The sequence below is a fragment of the Cryptotermes secundus genome, unplaced genomic scaffold (genome assembly GCF_002891405.2).
Source record: "Cryptotermes secundus unplaced genomic scaffold, Csec_1.0 scaffold793, whole genome shotgun sequence".
NCBI classification, from domain to species: domain Eukaryota; kingdom Metazoa; phylum Arthropoda; class Insecta; order Blattodea; family Kalotermitidae; genus Cryptotermes; species Cryptotermes secundus.
In genome coordinates, this window is record NW_019722435.1 from 226,244 (window position 1) to 248,027 (window position 21,784).

Genomic DNA, 21,784 nt, shown 5'->3' on the forward strand with positions numbered 1-21,784 from the left:
CAACATATAATTTCTCTGTGTTTACTTCTAGGTCAACCTCCTTGCTTGCGTCAATTAAAGTTTATGTGTTTCTCTTTGTGGTATCTATATTATCACCCAGTAGATTCATTTCATGGGCAAAGGCCAATAGCTGATGTGTCCCGTTTAATTTCAGTCCCACCTGGTTTTCCTGGACCATCCTAATGGCATAATCTAAAGCAAAGTTGAAAAGGAGTGGCGATAAAGCATCTCCTTGCCTTAGACCATTCTGGATATGAAATTTATCAGACAAATGTTTACTTATACGGACTTTACTATACGTTTCGTTTAAACACATTTTAATCAGCTAAACTAGTTTCATGGGTATCCCAAACTCTAATAGATTTTTTTTAATTCGCTTATTGAGGGGTGGAGTCAAACTGGGTCCACTCGGCACGGCGTCCACTGATTGGCCTATTGTAGCCCCGAGTGATTATGATGATCGAGAATTTGGTTGACAGGAGAAACCTAAGTACTCGGAGAAAACCCGCCCCAGCGCCACTTTGTTCACCACAAATCCCACTTGACCAGACGCCGGGATCGAACCAGGGCCGCGGCGGTGGGAAGCCAGCGACTAACCGCTTGAGCTATGGCGCGGCCAACTCTCTCAGAATGTTGTACAATACTTCCCTCCTAACTNATAGATTTTTTTTAATTCGCTTATTGAGGGGTGGAGTCAAACTGGGTCCACTCGGCACGGCGTCCACTGATTGGCCTATTGTAGCCCCGAGTGATTATGATGATCGAGAATTTGGTTGACAGGAGAAACCTAAGTACTCGGAGAAAACCCGCCCCAGCGCCACTTTGTTCACCACAAATCCCACTTGACCAGACGCCGGGATCGAACCAGGGCCGCGGCGGTGGGAAGCCAGCGACTAACCGCTTGAGCTATGGCGCGGCCAACTCTCTCAGAATGTTGTACAATACTTCCCTCCTAACTGAATCATAGGCTTTCTTGACGTCTACAAGTAGCTGATGTACTGTCTCACTGTACTCCCATTTTTTTCTCCAATATCTGACGAATGCAAAGATCTGATCTGTAGTTGATCTGTTACGTCGGAACCCACACTGATGATCCCCAGTAATTTCATCTATGTGTGGACTTAACGGTAATCAATGTAACATCGTTAAAAGCATTGTGTAATACAACTTGTAAAAATACTGATATTTCTCAAGGAGACTTAGCTTTAGTTTACATCCAATTTGGTGTTAATTTAGTTCTTCAGCATTGTATCCTCCGGACTATATTCCCAACACAGAAACACCACCTCGACGACTTCGAACTCATCTACGCTATGTACATATTACGTTATGTTCTAGCTAAGTCGATAGTCGAGTATGAAGCATTTCGATATATCGTTTAAAATTTTTCTTCATATGGATGTGTGTTACACTGTGGTGTGCGTGGCGAGCGCTGTTGATTCATCATTATCACGGCAGATGGCGAACGATGACGGTTCTGTGCAGCAACTGGGAATGCAGAACGACAATGGTAAGAGAGCTCTTTTGTAGTTGTACGCAACTCCAAATTAGTATTGCCACTGATTGGTTTGTTTGTCTGAACAGCATTTTCAAACTTCACGTCAAGCATATTCGACCTAAGTAAACAAACACGTAAATAAAAACGTAAATAAGTAAAGAATTAATTAAATAAATAAGTAAATGAATAGCTACATAAGCAATTAAATAAACAAATTAGTAATTAAATTAGGGTATAAACAGAAAAGTAAATATACTTGTAAAAAGATGGTAAGGAAATAAATTAATAAATATGTATGTAAATAGATAAGTAAAGGAAACGTGAAGTTCTCCGTGTGCTTAATTAATTAAGCACCACGCCATGAAAACGTGTGGTGTGTGGAGGTATAGTTCCATCATTCTTGCTCAGCGTCACACCCGGGCCGCTCTAACTCCAGGGTAAGGGGCCGCGGTACCCATTGGTGAGGAGGTTGGGTGGTACTCAGAGCAGGTCTGGACGCTGTGGAGGAAAGAATAATTTCCTAGCATGGCCGAAAAATCAAAACACGGCCGTGGAGCCCCTTGGCTGTCGCTATACCGACTGAGCTATCGCAATCTGTCGCCTTGAGCAACATACACATGTGAACGTGATTGTGTGCTCCACGTAGTATGGTACACTCGTTGTTTTTCTTTGGGGGGGGGGGCATAAAGATCCAACGGCCAGGTGCGTCAGTTCCGAGCAGTGTTCACTGCTCTGGGTGTCAGTGAACGCATTGTTGAAGTACATACGTTATAATAATAAGTTTTGTGAGCCATTGTGGACAATTCCCGTGAAATGTTCTGGCAGATATTCAGCAACTGACAGAAATGAGTACCAGATATCTTTCTGCGAGGGTTTGCGGGGGCCCGTGCGTAAGACTGAGAAACTTACTGCCATCTGTGAGCCGACTGTCTAGAAAAGGTGTATGAACCTCGACGTCTCACAACCCAATGGGCGTTCACAGTCTGTTACAGGGATACTCACTCATTCATCGAGCTGAGCCCTTCTTCAGATGCCACGAATTGCGCAACTACTCAAGAATTTCCCGGCATTATATGGAACCCGAAGGTTCATTACCGTATCCACAAGAGCCCTCAACTGGTCCCAATCCTGGGCCAGATCAATCCAATCCATACCATCCCATTGTATCTCACTAAGATGTTACAGGAATAGTTTCATGTATCTCTAATTTAATTTTACGTAATAACCATACCATTCATATACCGGAATAAGATGGAGACGTAACTTCGTTCGCGAACGTCAACTCATGTTTCTCAACAACCAACAACGACAACAAATCAAAATCCATACTCAACAAAAACACTGTTATCTCAAACTATTTTAATCGATTGTGACTAGTAGCAAGTGAAAGAGAGATGAGTTACCTAGTCAGTCAACTGAATGTATAGATAGAAGCAGTGGTATGAGCAGAAGACGACTGAGCTTGGTTCATTGTCTGGTGTACCAGTCGCTACGGTCGCTAGCGTAGTGGTTATTCGAAATCGTTCGAGATCTCTCGAAATGGTCGTGCGCGTGGTCGTACGTGGTATGGTGATGTAAAGAGGTTAGTGCTCGTTGTTATATACTTTGTAGGAACGTGTTTGTAATATTACAATGAGCCCAAAGGTGGATATTTTAGTAGTTGATACAACTGCTTTTATAAATAATGCTGCACTTCAAGTAAGTATCAGTCATATTCACGGGTTTTTCCGATAAACAGTTGTGGAGATAAACAGAGTTCCAGATATGATGTGATACTGCATTTTCAGGAGCTTGGTACTCAGATTGCAACGGTAGAGGAAGTTGTCAATGAGATTACTAGCAAACGACAAATAAGAAGACTAGTAGTTCTTCCGTATGACCTTCAAATAAAACCTGTGTTTCAAGAAAATGTACAATACAGTGAGTACTTGACGTCGCAGAAGACGTTTTCAACAGTCAAAGTAAAACTAGGGAGAAGTGGATGTCACATGAGAGAATTTTCACATTTACTGAGTCCTTCAGCCATGCGTACCCTCAGTAAAAAATTATGTAATATGCCACAAAAGAGTACAGTATCTTGAGCCCATTCCTTACCCAGTAAATCTAATGCAAAACCAACCTTTCATAAATTTTATTTCTGTACTTTCTGAAACTTTTATAAAGAACTTTTGTGCTTGGAATTGCTACATCGAACCAGCCTGTTGACAGAGCTGGTGACACTCTAAACCCCAAACCTACACAGACACTTATGTTGCTGACTATGCTTGAATGAAGGCTGAGTTAATTATGACTGGCAGTAATGTTTTCCAAATGAGATTCATAGTGTTATCAATTTTATATGATTGTAACTCATGAATTGGAGAGTTCACTTAGCCTTTGAAATGGGCAAACTTATAGCCGTAGGGCCATATTAGGAATTTAAAGTATTTTGCTGAGCCATATCTCAGGAATGGTGTCGGACAAAAACTAGGTGATAAATTAGGATTACTGCGATTTTAGACTTCATCCAGTGTTCTAAAGAACACAGTATTTTGAAAACTGGTTCTGTTTTCATCCTCAATTGAGGAGCTGGGAGTTACTTGTTCTGTTGGGTGTTAGAAAGAGCTAACCTCAATCACCAGAGGTGAAGTGTTTCTAGTGAACCCAACAGAGGTGTCTCGCATCCCCTCACCTGAGGATGGAAACATCCATTTTCCAGAATGTTATGTTCTTAAGTGGTCTTTAGAATATTGAATGATGGACAAAGTCCAAGAACCCTGTAATCCTGAGTGTCATGCGCCATCATCAGAACCCTTTATAATTTAGTTACAGAATAAATGGTTTCCACTGCAAACTTCACTTCTTACATTCCTATGGGAAAATATATTGCTTGAGAAATTTTAAAAATATGTGTATGAATTAAAAATAATAATAGTCACATTTGCACAGTAGCTCAGTAGGCTGGACAAAAAAACTCATAGCTCAGATCCAGCTCACAGGCTGTAATTTTCCCACCCCTGACATAGACCCGCTCCTACCTAGAAGTAGAAGAAGAAGAATTTGAAACTTGTGTTGTCAACAAATCATGGGAGTTTGGATGCCATGTAAACTTCTAGGTGGATGTCAGTGTTTCAGAAGAACATGATGTCACCATCTACATGGTTGAAATGTGGGTAGGTTATGAATACAGTTAGATTATATAGGTAGGTTGCTAAGAAGGTAAGATTATATAGGTAGGTTGCTAAGAAGGTAGTCACTTGGACCCACAAGAGGGGGAATAGAACTGAAGATGGAGGCAGCGTGTTCCTCCTGAATACAGTACAGTACAGTACAGTACAGTAACAAATGGAACTAAAGCTCAATGTAACCAAAATCGTCTAAGACAAGGAGATGCTTTATCTCCACTGTTTTCAACTTTGCTTTAGAATATGCCGTTAGGAAGGTCCAGGAAAACCGGGTGGGACTGAAATTAAATGGGACACTTCAGCTGCTGGTATACACCAATAATGTGAATGTACTGGGAGATAAAGAAAAACACAGAAACTAATCGATGCAAGTAAGGAGGTTGGTCTAGAAATAAACGCAGAGAAAATTAAATATATGTTGCTCTCTCATCACTAGTGTGCAGGGCAAAATCATGACATGAAGATATATAACAGATCCTTTAAGAATGTGGCACCATTCAGATAGTTCAGAACAGTAACAAATCAAAATTTGATTCAGGAGGAAATTGAATTCAGGTAATGCTTGCTACCATTCAGTCCAGAACCTTTTGACCTCTTTGCTGTCTGAAAATGTAAAAATTAGAATGTACAAAACTATAATTTTGCCCATGGTTCTGTATGAGTGTGAAAAGTGGTCTCTGACATTAAGGGAAGAACATAGACTGAGGGTGTTTGAGAACAAGGTGCTGAGTATATTTTGGCCGAAGAGAGAAGTGATGGGAGGTTCAAGAGAACTGCATAATGAGGAACGTCATAATTTATACTCTTTGCCAAGTGTAATTATCTAGAATTGTCAAGTCAAGCAGGATTAGATGGGCAGGGCACGTAGCACGAATAGGAAGAAGATAACTGCATATAGAATATTGGTGGAAAAGCCAGAAGGAAAGAGACCACTAGGAAGACCAAGATGTAAGTGGATGGATAATGTTAATCTTAGAGAGATAGGATGGGGTGGTATGGACTGGATTGATCTGGCTGAGGACAGGAAACAATGGAGGGCTCTTGTGAATAAGGTAATGAACCTTCAGGTTTCAGAACATGTTGGGAATTTCTTGAGTAGCTGCACAACTGGTGGCTTCTAAAGAAGGGCTCAGCTCCATGAACAGTTAGTTAAGACTCAGTGTCAATAGACATTTGTTAAAGCCATTCACATAAAACTTTCTTTTTTAAATACTGCTGGTCATTTCCACTCACGTGTGAAATTGCACCAAGTTGCATAGTGAACTGAACTCATTTAATTGCCATGTTCAAGAAAGTCCACTATTGAACCATATCATAGGCCAGATGAATTAGGGCCACAAAATGTTAATATTAAGATAATAAATATGCGTGTATATTTACAGTTACAGAATTTTCTAAGAAAACTGGTGATTATCCAAGTCTATCAGCAACTGACATCAAAGTTATGGCACTTACTTATCAACTTGAAAAAGAGAAAGTTGGAACAGATCACTTGAAAAATGAACCCCAGATTAATCGTTTAGTATCATTTACACATCATTTGCCTCATGATGCTAAAATCACTGCAGGTTTTTATTCTCCAGGCAAGATGGTATGTATAAAATTATTTAGTGATGTTTTACAACAAAAATGAGATTATATACTGTGAACTTTGTAGTTTATATCTCCAGTCTTCTCTGCATTCAGCTGACCAAAATTTATCTTCCCTTGTATTTCACTGTATTTTCCATTTCTTGTATGTGTATTTCATTATGATCCTTTTTTATTACGACATCAAATCCAAAAATAGTTATCAAAAGACCCACCTTCAATATAATGAGTGTTTGAGACTCAGCAGTGTGCCTATTAAATTTGCTTTAGCCCTATTAAATTTGTTTTGTCCATCTATCTATGTATGCTTGAAACAACTTCAGAATCCGTAAGTCGATTTTTATTAAATTTATCAGGGAGGTTGCTAAAATTTGTCAATGCATTGCAGTTCAGTTAAAACTGGACAAAAGTAATGATCACTTTAGATGAAGACCTACATGCATTACTGCAAGTATCACATGCATAGCTTTTTAAATACTGTCACGTGTATGGGTGACTTATAAGATAGGGTTTTGTATTGAATGATTGGATTTATTAACACCTTTTACAGTCACTCATTATCACAATAAATTATAGCACTATCGCTAATCTACCCACTTCACAAGAGAGACTGTGCATATATTTCAAACTTGTATATTCAACACCCATTGGCAGCCTTCTCACACACACAAGAACAGTGATTTTCTGAAGACATACAGATTACTGGTCTCTTCTTCTCAGTGATAATTATACAGAACTTCCTTACTCTTCCATTTTTAGATCTACATATATAAAATATATATTTAATCAGAACATAATTGACCATGCCACTGAGGTTTCTTATTCTTGATTATAATCGATCATGCTACACAGAAATAAATGTTTCAGTTGTTTCAATAAAAGATTACAAGGAAAAACAAAAGTATTGTTTTTTTTTTTTGCGTGTGTTTATAGTTTATGTTTTCAGCCCTGATATGTTTGTTTTGTGGAAGGACATGTTTAAAATGCACTCTTGAAATTGTCACTTTTATGCTGATTACTATGGAACATCGAAAGTACAGCATACACCAAAATGTACAGTATTGAAATGAAAAGACGTCCTGTTGATACCACTGTCTATTCATGTGAAGGCCCTTTGCACGACAGAACCTTCTCAAATCCTGAAGAAATGGTCCGATCACCATGTCCCTGTAGCGTTCTTGGGTGATGGTAAGAGCATTGCCTTCCTCATCCTCAATGAAATAGGGGCCTAATATACTGTGTGCTGAGACAGCACACCATACTGTTACACGTGTACTATGTAGCGGTTTCTGGCCACTCAGAACCAAGGAAGCAAGTTGTCTGGCGACCACTTCCATATGAGCGGAAATAATACTCAACTGTGAATACTTTTTCCTCCATCGAGAGACCCATTTCCAACAACTGCACAACACAACTTCCTCTTCACTACTGGGAACACGTGCGGCTGGAGCTATGCCCCATCGACATACGCACACGCGCGTTCAAGAAGCACAAGTTTCAGTACTGCAGTTTTTGGCGCATACTATAATAGTGAATGCTCTGGAATGTTACACTCTGTGTACATTCCCAATCTGCATAATTCTCATAGAACTTCATTTATATTAATTTAAGAACTGGCTTCAATTTTTATGCACAAAATTCATATCTCCCCTGATGGCATTTAAAAATAGCAACATAGATAACATCCCGTAATCTTCTAATTACTTATGTTGTAGGACGCCAGTGGAAATGGTGAATCATGTGATACAGAAATAAATGATCTGTTGGGAGAGTTGACTTCTCTGGCCTGTACCAAAACTGATGAGGAAACTATTAATGATATACTAATCCCAATTAAAGATGACACAAATGATCTAACCAGTGATGATGAAGTGGAAGGTAATGAAAATATTAATGCAGACAGCTCTGATGACTGTGCATCTGAAGATGAAGACAATGACTCTGGTTGGATTACACCCCAGAATATTGCTCTTAAGAAGCAAGAAGTTAATTCTGAAGTAGATGACAAACCAGTGAAAGTTGCTTGTATCACATCTGACTTCGCAATGCAAGTAAGCTAAAGAAATTATTTTTAGTTCATAGAAGTTAGAGAGATCCTCATAAATCGTGACATCCATTTCAAAAGCAGGGCCATTCTGTCCAGGACTGTGATCAGGTTCCAAGTTTTTATGGATCCTTGTGTAAACTACTACTATGCCCATATTTTACTCATATTCTGATAGAAAAAGCACCTCAGCTGAAGTATCTGTTTCACTATGAACCTGCTAAATAAAAACTAAAGTAATATTGCATAAAGTATAGGTTCAGGAAAGGCCTTCAGATTGTTTTATGGTAACTTTTTATTTATTTATTTTAACTTTATTTTAGAATGTTTTGAAGCAAATTGGACTCAGTGTGCTGTCAGTAGATGGTCGTCAGATCCAACAATTACGAAGTTTCATTTTAAGATGCTATGCTTGCTTCAAGACAACAAGTATCATGACTAAAGTATTTTGTCCAAACTGTGGTAATAGAACTCTGAAGAAGGTGGCAGTATCTTTAAGCGAAGATGGTACTCAGGTGATACATATCTCCTCAAGAAAACGACTTTCAGGGCGAGGAAAGAGGGTGAGTTGATGCAAGTACCAACCATTATAGCACTTTATGTTGCAGTATGAGGAAGGAGTAAGTGGTTTGTATAGGTGACCTAGTATTGTTACAGTGGTGAGATCAAGGACGTTAACCCTTGATCTGCCATTGGCCAGCCCACAGTCCGGTTAACGTCACATAACTGTTGCTATTCATAGCCAGTCTGTGCCAGTTATGGCACTGCAACTGTTTATTATGCTCTTTACAGACCTTTATTAAGCTTGTAGCTGACCGCCAACGTACAAATGCCACGACTATCCCTCAAGATGAGACCTTTGTCTCAGGGATACAGGGGCTTCGGATACCGGAAGGGGAACACACTTAGGAGTTAATGAATTACGAGGTCTCCAGAACCAGCACCGTGTATTACTGTTTTAAATTAAAATTGTGTATAGTGACTGTCAACCTTCACATTATCCCTCCTTCAAGCTTGTCTCTCACTCATTACTCCAGTCATCCTCATTACTTTTATTCACACCAATTCACCCTCAGCTCGCTGGTCATACACACTCCACTTGCTAACCCCGACTGTCAATAGGAAACCTCCCTGTTCTGCGTCTACATTTAAACTCCCTCCTTTTTTAGAAGTCCCCCAGTGGTCATTACTGAAAAACAAGAGAAAGCCAAGAGTCAAGCCTGGCAACTATCCCACATTCGTTTCTTTCCGAGATGTCCATCATAAACCTTTTCAGGTCTCCAAGGCACATGAGCAGGGAAATCCAGACCCCTACTGGCCAGTCTTGCACAATGTCAACCTATGGCTTTATAAAACGAGAAGCAAACTGGCAATGTTAATGACCATAGAGGCACCATAAACCCAAGGAGGACAATGTTGAATTACAGCTAGACAGTCTCGGGATGGTACCTCACCAGAGTAGCAGCTCTCTGAGTGTGAAAACAATATATAGATTGGTCATGCCCTCAATTAAATAATTTTAGCAAGGGACGTACGGTTACAAGCTTTCCTGCTATGAAATATAAACACTGATACTAGCAGAATCTCAAGGAGGATGAGGTGGGCAGGTCATGTAGCACGAATGGGGGAGACGAGGAATGTGTATAGGATATTGGTGGGAAAACCAGAAGGAAAGAGACCACAGGGAAGACCAAGGTATAGGTGGGTGGACAATATTAGAATGGATCTTAGAGAGATAGGATGGGATGGGATGGATTGGATTGATCTGGCTCAGGATAGGGACCAGTGGAGGGCTCTTGTGAACACGGTAATGAACCTTCGGGTTCCATAAAATGCTGGGAAATTCTTGAGTAGCTGCAGAATTAGCAGCTCCTCAAGAAGGGCTCAGCTCCATGAGTGACTAAGTAAGTAAGTAAGATCCTAGCAGAATCACTGTTGCCATGAGTGATAAGGTTCCAGTCCTGTCTTATCAGTGTGATCTTTCTGTCAGTACCTCATTTATAGTCTTATCATCTTTGAGGCAATGGTATGTGAATAAATGATAACAGTTGTATAGTCATTTATTTCTAATATCCACTCAATCCCTCTACAGTTGAAATTATTTTAAAGATAGCAGGCTCAGACATTCTTCCTAGAACTTTCACTTTACTCAGTTTCAGATAATTCTGTTGCTAAGGAAGCCTTCCACATATCAGCAGTATCCAAAAACAAATGGTGGTAATACACTACTTATACAGGTGTTAAAATTGAACAAAAAAGAACAGTCAAAAAGAGTCTTCACTAAGATATGGACAGTGGTCCATTGGTGATAGGTGATCAGAGTTTGAAGTGCATCTGCAGATTGAATTAGACTAACATTATGTATGCAGACAGAATAAAGCAAAATCTTATATTGTACATTTCAGTTCTCACTTCCAACACCAAAAGGAGGAAAACATGCCAACAACCCTATACTGTGTGAAGACCAACGTGTTCCAGACCAGCGACCTTCAAGGCTTGCCCGTACAAAGAACAATCCTCTAGATCCAGACTACATAGCAGGTTTGTTTCAGTAGCTTTAGCTGAGATTGTCTGTAGCCAATCTGTACTCCTAATGGTTTCCTTCTCTGTGTTTTTAGAATGTAATATTTTAAATGGAATTCATCTAATATAAAAAAATATGTTTTCTTCCATTTTTCCAAAATAGAGAAACTTCATATCAGATACTGTATTAACAGTCCAATAGCTGGACACTTCCATATAATGGAGTGTTTTTAACTAATATATTGTCACATATTCCAGTTTTGCATGACTAATAATAACAGATTCTGGATTGGATGATTGGATTTGTACCTTTACAAACTTCATGACTACACACAATTATAGTGCTGTCACTATTCTACGCACTTTCAGTTCACCTTTGCACACACACTATGACTCTTTGAGTCTTCACTAGTTGTATCCTGGCAACAGATTTATCACAGTCTCACTTTCACACACGTCTCTTAGCGCAGTCTAATTCCCCTCTTGCCAATTCCAAAGACTCAACCCAATTCTCTTCCAACAACGGTTCTGTACACCTACAGCTTCTGAACTCCCAATTTTAATTCTCTAATCTCTGGATTCTGTTGTTCCTTCAAACTGACTCCCTCATATAGATGCAGCAAGGACCAACAGATAACACATCATGTGACGATGCGTGGCATGGACCACACAGAAAACACCGCTTCCTATGTTGTTGCAAAGGCATGTTTACTGTGCCATTGCCTAGCAATAGAAGTATTCATCGTCGCGGAAAGCATTTACCACGCTGTTGCCTAGCAGTGGGTATACATGTTACAGTATATTATGTTCAGTGTATGATCTCAGTATTTTCAATATTTCCATTTCAGGTTTTTCACCTTTTGTAATGAGAGATGTCAGCTCAAGATCGGCAATGCTTGGAATTCGAACTACAGATATCAAATCTGTGATGAGGAATCCCAGTGATACCAGGCGCAAAGGGAAGAAGAGGAAGTAATGTTGAATAAAAACAGACTTCAAGTGTAACTATATCTCTGTATCACTGTATTAAAATACATCCATTACACAGCATTTTAGTTCATTTCTTTGTTTTACTCTTAGGTCTTTTGTTAGAGCTTATGTAGGAACATGCTAAGTAACTGCCTGTGGGGCTCAGAAAGAGGACATAGTTGTTGTCACCATTTGAGTAGAATTGGTGTTCTTTGAGACCCCAACTAACAGGACTGTCGGCAAAACCTTGCACATACAGGCTGACCCAAGGAATGCTTGTTCTTTGTGACACATATTGCCTAGAGGAGGAAAAAATAGCAAGACTTATTTAAATTATCGTTTCTCAATTAAAGCACAGAAAAATATTTCTCCTGGAAATTTAATAAATGGGATCTATTAGAACGAATTTTTCACAAATGAAAATATATGTTGCAGATTATTTTATCATATAAGTAAAGTAAAAGTAAAGCTATCCCTGTAACAGGCCGTGAAGGCCCATAGGGCTGTGAGATGTTAAAGGTCCCACATATCTAGACAATTGGCTCAAAGATGGTGGTAAGGTTGTCAGAATTACATGCCAGCTGCGCTTTACTCCCTAGGAAAATTATTTAATTAATTCCTGGTACTCATTTCTGTTAGAGGCTGAGTCGACTGCAGGACCATAGTGCGGCTGGAAGGATTAGGTCAATTGAAAAAATCCACTGACCTCATCGGGACTTGAACCCATGTCCTTCCGGCTTGTAGCATAGTGCCTCAACCAACTACGCTACCGCGTGCCCCATCTTATCATATAAATGCAAGATTTAAAGAAAACAAACATATTGTCACGATTTTGAGTGACTATCAACAGGGTTGTGGATTGGATTTATTGACTACTTACAAGTCGTAACTACAAATAACTATAACACTATCACTAATGGACACACTCCTAACATCACTGCAAGTACAGGACTCATAAAGCCTTCTCTGTCTTCACTATATATTTCCTGCAGTCCCTCCTGTATGTTAGGCTGTCCATCTTCATGTGAGTTGATGTGCATTTTTAATGAACAGCTTATATTTGGTTGATAAACTTACAATTTATAAACTACAAATAGAAAGCAAAACTCGTGGAAGCTTCAATAATATTCCACAACACATTAGACTTTTTATGTAATTTGATATTGGTAAAGACAAATGCAGTTTGTGGCATCAGTTCAAATCTGATTCCATTTCCTCAGTAAGTTATAGAGCGTACCTCAGTTCATCAAACAGTCTGTGAATCTGACTGTATGTGAAGTATCCTGTCCATTGCATGTGTACAGTGGCACCAACTTCTTTTGTTTGAAGAGGGCACTGATACATATTTACAAAATTATCTGGAGCTCCAGAGTTCCTGTAATAGCCAAATTGTAAACATTTAAATGCAAACCACATTACTCCAGTAGTTTATATATATGATTGTACGTACATATTACTCTATTCCCCAAAGTATAAGACCCAGTTTTTCCTTCAAAATGCTGGCTAAAATCTGTGTCTTATAGTCCAAATGCATAGCAGGCCTTCCTACTAAAATGTTTCCTCTCAAACCTGGATGTATCTCATAGTCTGGTAAATATTGTAACCTAAGAATGAATCATACTCACAGATCAGCTCCAATACTGAAAGCTCCTAGCCACTCTATAAGTTCTAAAGCACTATTATCATCACCATCATCTGGAAAATACTCTGGAACCTTCACATTGTACAAAACCTGCTTGGAGAATCGAGGCTGACAGAGTGATACCTTATGGCCTTGTGACGAAAAGTATGCAGCAATCGACGAAGGACATATTTTCTCTTCTGTCAAAATAAACATACACATAATTATAAGGAGCACTGATTTACATACTGTATTGGCACTTTCTTTACTACTATAACTTATCTGTACAGTTGCTACAAGCTCCAACATTCCTCTCTCAGCTGCTAGAAATTTCCATTTAAGAAATAAATAAAGTGAAATAAAGTCAGAACCAGACATTCACCTAATCCCATACATCCAGTTATCCACTAGACTCAAGACAGCCCAGTTTATATAAAATTGTATTTTATAACTGTCAACTTTGTATGAAATCAGAACTATTAAACTCTGTGTTTTGCATGTCTACTGTATTTAGACAGTTTGGAATTTAGAATGGGTCTCCAGGTTTGACTCCATAGGATCTGAAAGAATGTTATCAACAGCCAAAACAACAGGTCACATGACATTCAGAATATTTATTAGTCTTATGACTGAGCAAGTTGGCTCAGCAGTAATGCTACTGACTGATATCCAGAATGTATCCGGCTCAAATCTTCACTGGGACACAATATCTTGACTGAAATTTTTCATGGTTTTCCTCATTTTTTCCAGGAAAATTCCAGAGTAGTACCATGAGTTAGGTCATGACTGCTTACTGAGAGCATTGTTAAATAAACTACAAAATATTGGCCTCATGGTAATAGTATTGCAACATTTAACAGGCCTCTCATAACCTTATTGTCAACCTGAATTTTACATGAAGAAATGAAAGTACATAATGCACCTACACCATTTATTTCAGAGTTAAGTATCCTTTCTTAAAAAAAGAACCAGCTTTCAAAATGTCTCTAATTTACAGTAATTTAACATACAGTTTAAACCATATTTTTCCCAGATTTTTACTTCCAGTGGAGTTAAACTATTCAAAACATTGTCACTGTTATAAAACTAGCACTCGCCACATATAAGACACTTCATACCACTATGAAAGATCAGAGAAACTGTTTACAAAATTCTGGAACAAGCTAAAGTGACTACTGCAAACAGATTTTTTTGTCAAAAAAAAAAAGTAAAATATTAACCACTTTACAGAGGACTATCATCTGGGATGTCATACCATTTAGTCCTGTAGAAGTTTACTGATGTGCTGCCTCGATCTTCAGTCAAAAAGTAGGCCAAACAAGCAGTAAGCAGAATGGCTTTACAACCCTGAAGTTCACATGAATTGCAAAACATTTTTTCATCATGTTTTTCCATTAACTACGTCATCACTATGTATAGACAGTGTCACATAACTTCGAACAAGGCCCCACATTCCTAATCAAATCCTGCGCATAGCTTGTGGTGGGAGGAGTTTCTTGACACTTGTTCTTCCACTGGCCGCCTGTCACTTCTCACACCCCCAAACCCACCCCCATGTCTGAAATTTTTCTTCTGCACATTCAAGGTTACTCTTGGCCTTGATCAAAGTTACGTGACACTTGCTATACTGCGTTGTACCCCGCTCCTCTGTTTCAAATAATTACAGCTTCACCTTCAACTCATTGCCCACTGCCAGTTCTTTATAAGGACTTTCAGAACCTTCAAAACACATTAATGCTGAAGACAGCAACTGCAGTGTTTGCCGAAATGTTAGAAAACCTTCGACATTCTATATGGCATACCCCCAGAAGCTGAAATCATACATTAAACTAGCACTAGCAGATAAAGTATTACACTTCAAAATCCTGAAGTTATGATGCTCCTTGATTCTCAAGTATATAAAAATTAAATGTGAAAATACATACCTGGTGGATCCCATGCTACTAGCAGATTCTGCTTCACTTGTATGTTTTCTCTGAGGCACTGCTGTACTCTGTTATAAAACTTCTTGCCTGGTGCAAAGTGTTGCTCTTTGAGATCCAATTGCACAACTGGAAACGCACATTATAACAACAGAACCTTTGAACAAGATGTGCACACAATGGAAAAATAACGGAGAACTTCAGTCTGTACAGGTACACACAAGATCCAAGGAAAACAACTATTTTATTGTTTACTGATTATTCAGAAATTTGATATAGGTGCATGTAAGGTCCAAGGGAAAACTTATTTTATTGTTTATTTGTTATACAGAATTTTTGTACAATGTGTTTTAAGTATTTTGTTATCACAGTCTTGATTACAAAACAATCCATAGCAAAGAGATTATTATGACACAAGACACTTGATTTGTTCAGACTTTCATTACTTTGCAATGACCATATTCAGCAGCATTTATATAAACATATGAACAATGGCATATTACAAACAAACCAAAGGAAAGAAAAAAATGAAATATTGCTAAAATATAACAATTGAGAATCTGACAGGATTTACCAGTTTACACCCATATGTTGACTAAATTCTACTAAACACAAGGTGTATTTGAGGAACAGAGACTGGACTTCAAAAAACCAACATGTTTCAGCAATTTATTGAAGCCCCTCATTATAATGTACAATACAACTTCATTTGCATAGTGTTTTTATTCCCATGAAAGGTAAAAAAATTGACATTTCCAAATGCACTAGAGTCTATCTACCCTATTCACACCAATAGCTAGGTCCTACACTTTAAAATGCATATCAAAGAACAAATTACAAATGTACTGTAGTTAAGAAAATACAAGCACATATGCAAAATATGGAACTGTTACATTTTCAAAATGTGAATACATAATTTTGCAAAAACACTTTGTTATGGAAAATCTTACACATTTGGCTTGTGAATAAGATTACTGTTGATTGATATCAGCTACATATCAATACCTCAGCTCGATGTGTAGGAAAGAGTAGGTCGAATGTCAAGATCTAAGTTGTTCTGTTTTAATTCTTTGCGAAATTCTGTCAGCTCTTCTTCAGTGATGCCCTGCCAACTTTCCAATTCGGAGAGGACTCTGAGATTGTCACAGTGAGTCATAAGAAGATGCACTGTTTGCATACTTAAATTATCACTGTATAAAATCTTCAGCTCTTCAAGGTGTTTCATGGGGTTTTTTGAAAGCACTTTGGCCATTGTGACATCTCCAATCCCAGTGGATGAACCCAGTTGGATGAATCTGATGTTGAAGCAGTTTGAAAGCAAAAATTCAAGGTGAAGTAAAGCACACTCTGCTACACACATTACCCTTTCTAGATATCGGAAAGGTTGGACAGATAACATTTTGAGTGATAATGAGGTGTGCTCCAGGAACTCACAGTTGTAGAATGTAAGCTTTTTAAGATTTGGGCAATATTGGCTTATATATATCAATGCATTTAGATCTATCTCTTCCACATGTTCCAAATGAAGCCAAGTGAGATTATAGCCTTTCACTTCCAGTAGTTGTTTCACCCTGTCAGTGAAAAAATCACAAGAGAGAAGTTTAAGTTCACACAAATCATCCAAGGCAGACAACACCGTCAGATCACTAATTCGTTCATCATGATAGATGGAGACATGAGTAACCCGAGGACACATCTCAATCAGAAGATTCAAATGATAGGTTGTGACATCCCTACTTTGAAAAATTTTCAATCCAAATGGTCCAATATGACTTTCAGTTGAACGTAAATGTTCCAATATAAAACCAAATTCATCACAACGACCCAAATCCTCCAATCGTGGTAGTCCTTTAAGTAAAACTGCATATCCTTCTACAGTGACTGAGGTACGATAAAGGTGAAGTTCCCTCAACTCTACGCAGTTTACCAGAATGCTGACACTTCGGTCTGTCACTGAACGTGATGCTGTTACATCAAGACACTGTAGCTTACTACAGTTTTGCCCCACCACTGACAGAATATGATCAGTGCAGTCAAAACATAAACAAAGTGACGTCAAGTTTCTCATGGATGATACACCACACACAGTCAACTTCTCAATATCAGAAGTTTTCCATCCCCCAGAACCAGATCCTAGATTCAGCCTTTCCAAACCTGTCATCCTGTATAGGTTTTTGTACAATACATGACGCATTATTTTTGGCCAAAGTGAGAAGTCTATATGTCGTAGATGAGGGTGAATGGCTACTTCTGTCAGATTCACAACTATGTTCATTTGATTAATAAAAATTGTCATTGGTTCAAAATTAACATATGTCTGCTTTGTTTCCTGTATAAGAGCAGCTATGGCTGTAAGCACTTGGGTGGCCATCTGGTCATACAGGTACCAAGGTACACTAGCATACAGAAGTTCATTGAGTCGATCCAAGCTACTCTGTAAGAGAGCCATTCCTCTTAAACTGTCTTGCCGAGCAATATCAACAAGTGGATTAATCATGTTCCGACCAACAGCTGTCACAAATTGTCCAACTGCCTGAAGAGCCAAGCTCTCCATGGACAGAGGTTGCTTTTTCTTAGGCATTTCAAATGTTTTTATATGCCCATATCTTTACTTAAACCATAACTGGAAAGAAAATAAGGAGTCTTAGAAATATGCTTTCTAAGACCAAAATAATATCCATGTCATAGTAATATTACTTATTTACTCTTATTCCTAACAATATCACTATAATAATTACTAATGGCAAATATATATAGTTATTATCAACTTAAAGCAGTTCTGCATACCACATCCCCACATCCAAAAATGTTCTGTAACTATTAACCACAGAAATTTTGAAGGGAGCGGGAGAAAGTTCCTGTATCATATGTTTGTGCACTAGCGGAATGAATGTGCTGTCATGTGATGGAGACTGTTTTAATCCCCTGCATAAATAATGGATGGTTACCTTTACTACAAAGTGCAGTAAGTCACGATAACAGATAATCTGTTTCTTCATTCATCAAACCACTTCCAGGAAAAGATTAAAATATAATTCACATGCAGTGCATTATCAGCCACTTAGTGCACTGTCCTCCTATCTTACTTCAAATAGCATACCATTGTACCACAGATTTGTTTGTTTTAATACTGTGGATATTAGTGTCGGTACAATCACCTTGCAACTTTTCACAAATCACTGAACCACTCAGGCCATGAAAATTCAGACTGCTAGTCAAACTGACAAGCCAGAAACTTAAGACTTTAAATTTAAACTTACCCAGATTACAGCAGATGCTGGAATTGTTATTCCTGGTATCTCCATAAAAAGTTAACATTTTGTTCTTCCAGAAACACAGTAAACTTTAAACCCCAATCTCTTCTGTAAGGTTTCTCACAGATTTTTGTGGAGAATAATCAAGCTTGGCAGTGATTTCATCCAATTTCTCCTCAGTGAGCACTTGGTACTGCAAACCTTCTAAACTAAGCTACTCCATGACAAACTCAGTGCTAAGCATGAACATTTTCCATATAACAACAGACACAACTTCCAACATCTGCTGTAATCTGAGTATGTCTTCATTTGTAATTTGTAAGCTCAGTTAGTGGTAACATCTAAACTATTAATGAGAATCTTACATTTAAATATCTTTCTCAATATTCACAGTAATATTTTATGAATTCTTACCATATCTATTGGGTTTTGATCGTGAGAAGAATGAAGGTCTGCCTTCCAGTCCAAGTTCTTGATAAGTTTGTCTGTTAAGAGTGAGGAAAAGATGTCCTGATGGTGTAAGAGCTACACAATCATCTGTATCAATATTTGTGCCATTGCTCAGGACTGTCAGATGTCCTATATTCAAAACAGATGAATCAATAAATATTAGGCAATACATGCATTGACTCAGTCTCTATAAATACACGTATGTTCAGTGCCAGGTGCCATAGCCAGCATTTGCAAATCATGACCAACTAGTCAGAATATTAAAATATATTCTCTGTAAAACATAACAATATTGAAACTATAGAGATACAGAAGAATGCAGTCTTCTGGGATTTGGCACCGTGTATATGTGNCAAAAGCAGCCATGGCTGAGATATTCAAAGCTTATTATGCCAATAAGAATCATCGAAAGTATCTTACGTTTAAACGATGAACAATCTTAACAAATGTAAAGCAACTCTCCTGGAGAACAAAACTGGTGTAGTATGGAAAAATAAGTATGGGCTTCTTTTAGACTGCTTTCAAGAAAAGAAAATACCCATACAGAGTAATGCCATCTGCCTGTACCTACAAACAATCTGTTCATTAAAGTCAGTGAGACCGACAAGTTGTTGTGGGTTATCCTGAAGTCATTTCTTTATAAATGACCCCAACAAAGAAGTCTTACAAACTGCTGAGATGGAATGACAAACCTTTCAATGCAGAATTCCAAAGAACTGAGTAATAAATCAGTAAACATGTGTAACTTTCGTTACATCAAATTTATCTGCAAAGGAAAATAACAACTGACTGTGCAAAATATTTCTGAGTCATAAATGATAACTTACAAACAAGTGCAATCACAGTATGCAAAATTTTGTAGTGTGAATTTATATATATTTCTGTAAATTTTGTTAAGAATATTTTAAATTTTGTAAAGAATATTTAACAGTATTCACAGTAGTCACTAGTAAAGACAACACCATAGGTTGAGGAGGAAACACAAACCAGGAGAAAATAACTAACGTGAGGAAGAAGCTGCCAAGGAAAACATCTTATATTTTACGGAAATGACGACACCCTGAGTGAAGCAAAACAATAAGTAACAAATTATAAAAGAATTTTATATTATCCCGATTAAAAAGAAGACTACAGCGTGTGGTTTTTTTTAAATGAATTGGAACAGTGAAACAGTGTAGCAGTTTCGACACAATTTTGACACAATCTCAATTGAATATCTGTAAAAAAAAACACCTGAAGATGGCCTTTTGAGGCCGAAACATGTAGTGTTAGAGAGTGTATCAAAGTGTAAAATAAAAAGTGTTTCAATTTAGATAGATTATAGACAAATGGATGCTAATGTGAACAATTGCAACAGGATGCTGAAATACAGGAGCTTAAAAATATCCATTCCTGGCAGCATATTTAAAATCAATAGCACATTCTGTGCTGCCATAAAAATAAATCTACTTCACTGTCTTGCTGTCTACCATTAAATTCATTTACACAGACTGGGGGATTAAACCTTTTCTGTATGTTGAGAAGTCAACACCTAATTACCTGAACTATGGCAAAACCATTTTGCATGCTAACTGAGAGTACATACATAAGACAAAACATCCCAATTATAGGGTAAATGTGCTAAACATTTCTGTTATCAGTTAATTCTTCCTTGGTCATAAACCTGATCAGCAGTCTTTAGTAAAGGCTGCTGAGTAAGTGCTGGCTGATTCATAGACCATCATAAGCCAAGTACCTGTTTTTATTGTAACAGTAGCCAAAGCTCCAAGGACACAATTTTGTATTTAAGCATCCTGTTGCATTAGGGACATCTCCCAAATCTCACTCACCATTCTCTCCATCATGTATTCATTAACACAGATAGCACAAATGCTCAACATTGTCCAAAGTAACTGATCTGAATTTGTTAACAATTAAAAAATAGTAATAAACTGTTCACCAAATACACAAACTGTATTTCAAGTTTACAGTTAACCCATAAATTCCTAACGAGTATTCTGTGATTACATATTTTAACCTTATGCACGCTCAACACCAAAATGTACATGAAAATGCAAAAAAAAAAAAAGCCAATTATTAGAAATGCTGGTTTATCTCAACATCATGCATAACTTCACCTAATATAATAAAAAAACAAGCTGTGCTGTACCTTTCTTCACAAATGCTTCAATGAATTCCTTGTTGATTAAGTGGCTGACATGAATATCTTCCACTTCATAATATTCACAGTCATCATTCAGTGAGTCCGTAATTACCTCTGATACATTAATTGTATCTGGCAAAACAACAGAAACCTGAAAACAAAACACCGGTACCGTAAATTATACATATATCTTTACAAACTGGTCGTTCACATCACAAAACGAAATCGGCATTACATACCAAGTGATTGAAGTAATGGAAGTCGATTAAATTAGTGCACTGAGTTTTTACTTCATTAAGTCTGCCTCTCTTGAATTTAAAACTACTAGCAGGAGGAGAAAAGTTCCACACTTCTGGACACAACATTTCTCTTTACAAAATTCTTCACAGCTGGCATCACCTCGCCATACCGAAAATTTGTGGAGCGGTGGCGTGAATCGTGTGAATGGTGTGAATGCTACCCAATGTTGTAGAGACAAAAAATGTCACTATGTAATTTAACTCGGTGTCTTCATAACCTTCTTTGATTTTAATTGTGAACATAAATATTTACAACTACAAGCAATGATTTAATTGTTTTAAAATCCCAAAATAATATAAAGTACAT

General features: G+C 37.9%; 3 protein-coding genes across 3 annotated transcripts in view; 1 reads left to right on the forward strand and 2 right to left on the reverse strand.

The window, feature by feature from the left end:
- Nucleotides 1-2,747, reverse strand: part of LOC111861491 — a 103,537-nt gene extending 100,790 nt beyond the window's left edge. The window contains exon 1 of the mRNA XM_023846120.2: nt 2,730-2,747. Coding sequence (XP_023701888.1) covers nt 2,730-2,732 — 3 coding nt within the window. The 5' untranslated portion in view covers nt 2,733-2,747. The remainder of the gene's footprint in view (nt 1-2,729) is intronic.
- Nucleotides 2,748-3,024: 277 nt separating this feature from the next.
- LOC111861492 (RNA-binding protein NOB1) lies at nt 3,025-11,879 on the forward strand. The gene is made up of 7 exons (XM_023846126.2): nt 3,025-3,196; nt 3,286-3,418; nt 6,045-6,253; nt 7,968-8,303; nt 8,620-8,859; nt 10,702-10,837; nt 11,668-11,879. Exons 1-7 carry the CDS (start codon nt 3,131-3,133, stop codon nt 11,793-11,795), a joined length of 1,248 nt encoding a protein of 415 aa, XP_023701894.1. The 5' UTR covers nt 3,025-3,130; the 3' UTR covers nt 11,796-11,879.
- LOC111861493 (ribonuclease P protein subunit p40) lies at nt 11,820-21,635 on the reverse strand. The gene is made up of 7 exons (XM_023846127.2): nt 21,418-21,635; nt 21,185-21,329; nt 19,000-19,164; nt 15,335-15,460; nt 13,414-13,609; nt 13,026-13,163; nt 11,820-12,087 (listed from the first exon to the last, which is right to left on the reverse strand). The coding sequence occupies exons 1-7, from the start codon at nt 21,541-21,543 to the stop codon at nt 11,877-11,879; spliced, it is 1,107 nt and encodes a 368-aa protein (XP_023701895.1). The 5' UTR covers nt 21,544-21,635; the 3' UTR covers nt 11,820-11,876.
- Between the last annotated feature and the right edge of the window lie 149 nt (nt 21,636-21,784).

Bases quoted from the DNA above. Each gene is read 5' to 3' on its own strand.
- LOC111861493 (XM_023846127.2), bottom strand. From the start codon at position 21,543: ATGTTGTGTCCAGAAGTGTGGAACTTTTCTCCTCCTGCTAGTAGTTTT. The intron at 13,164-13,413 runs GTGAGTATGATT...TGGCTATTACAG, and splicing joins TTCAGTATTGGAGCTGATCT to GAACTCTGGAGCTCCAGATA. The intron at 12,088-13,025 runs GTACGCTCTATA...TTCCTCCTCTAG, and splicing joins AGACTGTTTGATGAACTGAG to GCAATATGTGTCACAAAGAA.
- LOC111861492 (XM_023846126.2), top strand. From the start codon at position 3,131: ATGAGCCCAAAGGTGGATATTTTAGTAGTTGATACAACTGCTTTTATA. The intron at 8,860-10,701 runs GTGAGTTGATGC...TGTACATTTCAG, and splicing joins TTTCAGGGCGAGGAAAGAGG to TTCTCACTTCCAACACCAAA. The intron at 10,838-11,667 runs GTTTGTTTCAGT...TTTCCATTTCAG, and splicing joins AGATCCAGACTACATAGCAG to GTTTTTCACCTTTTGTAATG.